The sequence below is a fragment of the Mandrillus leucophaeus genome, unplaced genomic scaffold, assembly GCF_000951045.1.
Source record: "Mandrillus leucophaeus isolate KB7577 unplaced genomic scaffold, Mleu.le_1.0 Scaffold60, whole genome shotgun sequence".
Lineage (NCBI taxonomy): Eukaryota > Metazoa > Chordata > Mammalia > Primates > Cercopithecidae > Mandrillus > Mandrillus leucophaeus.
The window spans coordinates 6,405,513-6,407,909 of record NW_012106475.1 but is presented as its reverse complement, the minus strand read 5'-3'; the positions used below and the strand labels follow the sequence as shown (position 1 = coordinate 6,407,909).

Genomic DNA, 2,397 nt, shown 5'->3' with positions numbered 1-2,397 from the left:
AGACAGGGTTTCACCATGTTGGCCAGGCTGGTCTGGAACTCCTGACCTCAGGTGATCTGCCCATCTCGGCCTCCACAAAGTGCCGGGATTACAGGCCTGAACCATTGTGCCCAACCCAAGTAAGTTCATTATGATTTTTCCCATGGTCTGGAGACCATAGGCATAGTAGAGTAGGGAATTTGGACAATGCTGGGGAAAAACTAGTTAATTTTATCTGGATAGGTCTAGGTCTAAAAGTTGGTTGGCTCTGAGCTACCTAGGTTCAACTGCTAAAAAATGATAAAGGACAGGTATGGCTCTGGCAGGCAGCTCTGCATTCCTGTGCAACAGGCTGGCTGGACTCTGTTATCAACAGCCTCTAAATTAGCATTGAGGCTAAAGTCTCGCTAGCCAATTTGCTCCAATTTTCTTTTTCTCTCTTAGACTGACCTCCAATGCAGGGTGAGCCATGGGGCTCAGGGAGGTGAATAACGACCAAAGCCTAGCTAGCCTGGCCTACAGAGCTCTCTCCAAAATGGGTCACTCACCATATCTTCAGGGTCTGGAATTTTCACTCCACTGAAGTACTGATTCGTGCTAAACACTTGCTGGTGCCTAGGAATGAGATCCCCTTTGGACAAGAAAAAAAAAAGGTAAGTGAAATTGGTTAGCAAACACTGATCTATGGTTTTCTTCCATCAATGCTGTATTGGTCTTGCCCATGTCTATGGACACTGCAGTGTTCTCGGGCAATCAGAAGGAGAGGCATTCAGGCAACCTGTATCAATCCCTACAGTGGACAGCACACTGTGTTAGGCACAGAGGAGGCAAGCAACAGAAACTGAGGGTTACAGCTTCTTGCTCTCAGGTTCTTGTTCTCAGAGCCTACAGTGTACTGAAGGAACCCAAACCAAACAACTCAGAAGCACATACACACAAATAAAATAATGCCTTTTAAAAAACAGCAAAAGGGCAACAACCACAAATCAAAATCCTGTTAACTGAATCCTGATAGGTCAAGATAAAATGTTATTGCCCTAGCACTTATAACAGTGTCTAACATACAGCAAGCACTCAATAAATATTTGAGGAAGGAAGAGAGGGAAGAAAGGAAGGTACGAAGGAAGGGAGGGAGGGAGGCAGGAAAGAGGAAGGAAAGGAGGGAAGAAATCATGGATTTTCTAGCTAGAAGAAATACATTTCCACATTTGGGACCATCTTTTCTTATTTCACCAATTAGTGATCACTTGGAAGTGCCATTTCATCTACTGTTTAGAAGCACTTACAATGTGACACCATGAAACAAAAAGAGTATTTCTATATTTCAGGGGACTCTAGGAAGCTCCTCCTGCCCACATTTCCATCACATCAGCTAAAATCACCTTTATGTAAAATTCTATATTATACTTGAAGAGGGATTTTGTTCAGAGAATATAGAGAGATACTCAAAGTGTTCTCCTGGGGCACAACCAGGCCCATTTCCCAGGGCACTGTGGGAGTTCCTACTCCGGGGTATCAAATTATCTAATTACTGATGCATCCTAGAAATTTACCTCGCACTCAAATGCAAAAACTGCTGCCTCACCTCATTTTGGGTGAGCAACCAAAAAGCACACCCTCTAATGCCTTGCCTCAGATCTCAGTGAGCTGCATCATGAGCACAATTCCTTGTACCTTAATAACCTTCTTCCTCCAGTGCCAGAGGGGTGACATGGGAAGGCTGTCCTAAAATCACTAGAGGAAACACAGCCAAGAAAGGCTGAGTGCCCCTGGAAGGCCTACAAAGCACCTTCCATGTCACTCGACAAAGTCAAGCTATCAACAAACATTTATTGCCTACAATGTGCAGACACTGGTGGAGGGTAAGTAGAAATATAAGACATGATCTCACCATCAGGAAGTTTACAGTATCTTTGCGAAGATAAGATTACAAGGGAAGGCATGGCGATGGCAGTGGCTACAAGAGTTTAGAGCAGGAAAAGTTTACTTTAAACTGGGATACTCAGGGGAGTCAGGGGAGTTTATGTCTAAACTCCCTGGCTTTGGAAGAGGGCAATCAATACTGATGGTTTTTTTTTTTTCTCTCACCTTCCCTCCCTTCTCCTCCCCTGCCCTTCCCCTCCGCCTCCGAGGTTAGAGAGAAAGGAAAGGGCACTGGGGCGGGAAAGCAAGACAGGCTGCGTGACATTAGCACTAGCCTTCCTCCTGACACTTAGAAGGCTGGGAATCATCCTCCGTAGAGTCTGAATAATCCAAACTAGTCAGGCAGGCTGGGGTTAAGGATATCCAAATGAATAACACAAATCGTCATAAATGAGGTAAACCATGAAAGCATTCTGTAAACTGCTAAGCCCTTACAGAAATGTGAGCTTTTATTGTTGTTATTGTCATTAACATTTTAACTTGATCCAAACTGCT

At 44.3% G+C, this 2,397-nt stretch overlaps 1 protein-coding gene across 2 annotated transcripts in view; it reads right to left on the bottom strand.

Annotated features, from left to right (window-relative positions):
- CDKL1 (cyclin-dependent kinase-like 1 (CDC2-related kinase)) overlaps positions 1 to 2,397 on the bottom strand; it is a 68,734-nt gene that overhangs the window by 8,929 nt on the left and 57,408 nt on the right. For both annotated transcript variants that reach the window (XM_011999754.1, XM_011999753.1), the window contains one exon: positions 528 to 610. In XM_011999754.1, coding sequence (XP_011855144.1) covers positions 528 to 610 — 83 coding nt within the window. The remainder of the gene's footprint in view (positions 1 to 527; positions 611 to 2,397) is intronic.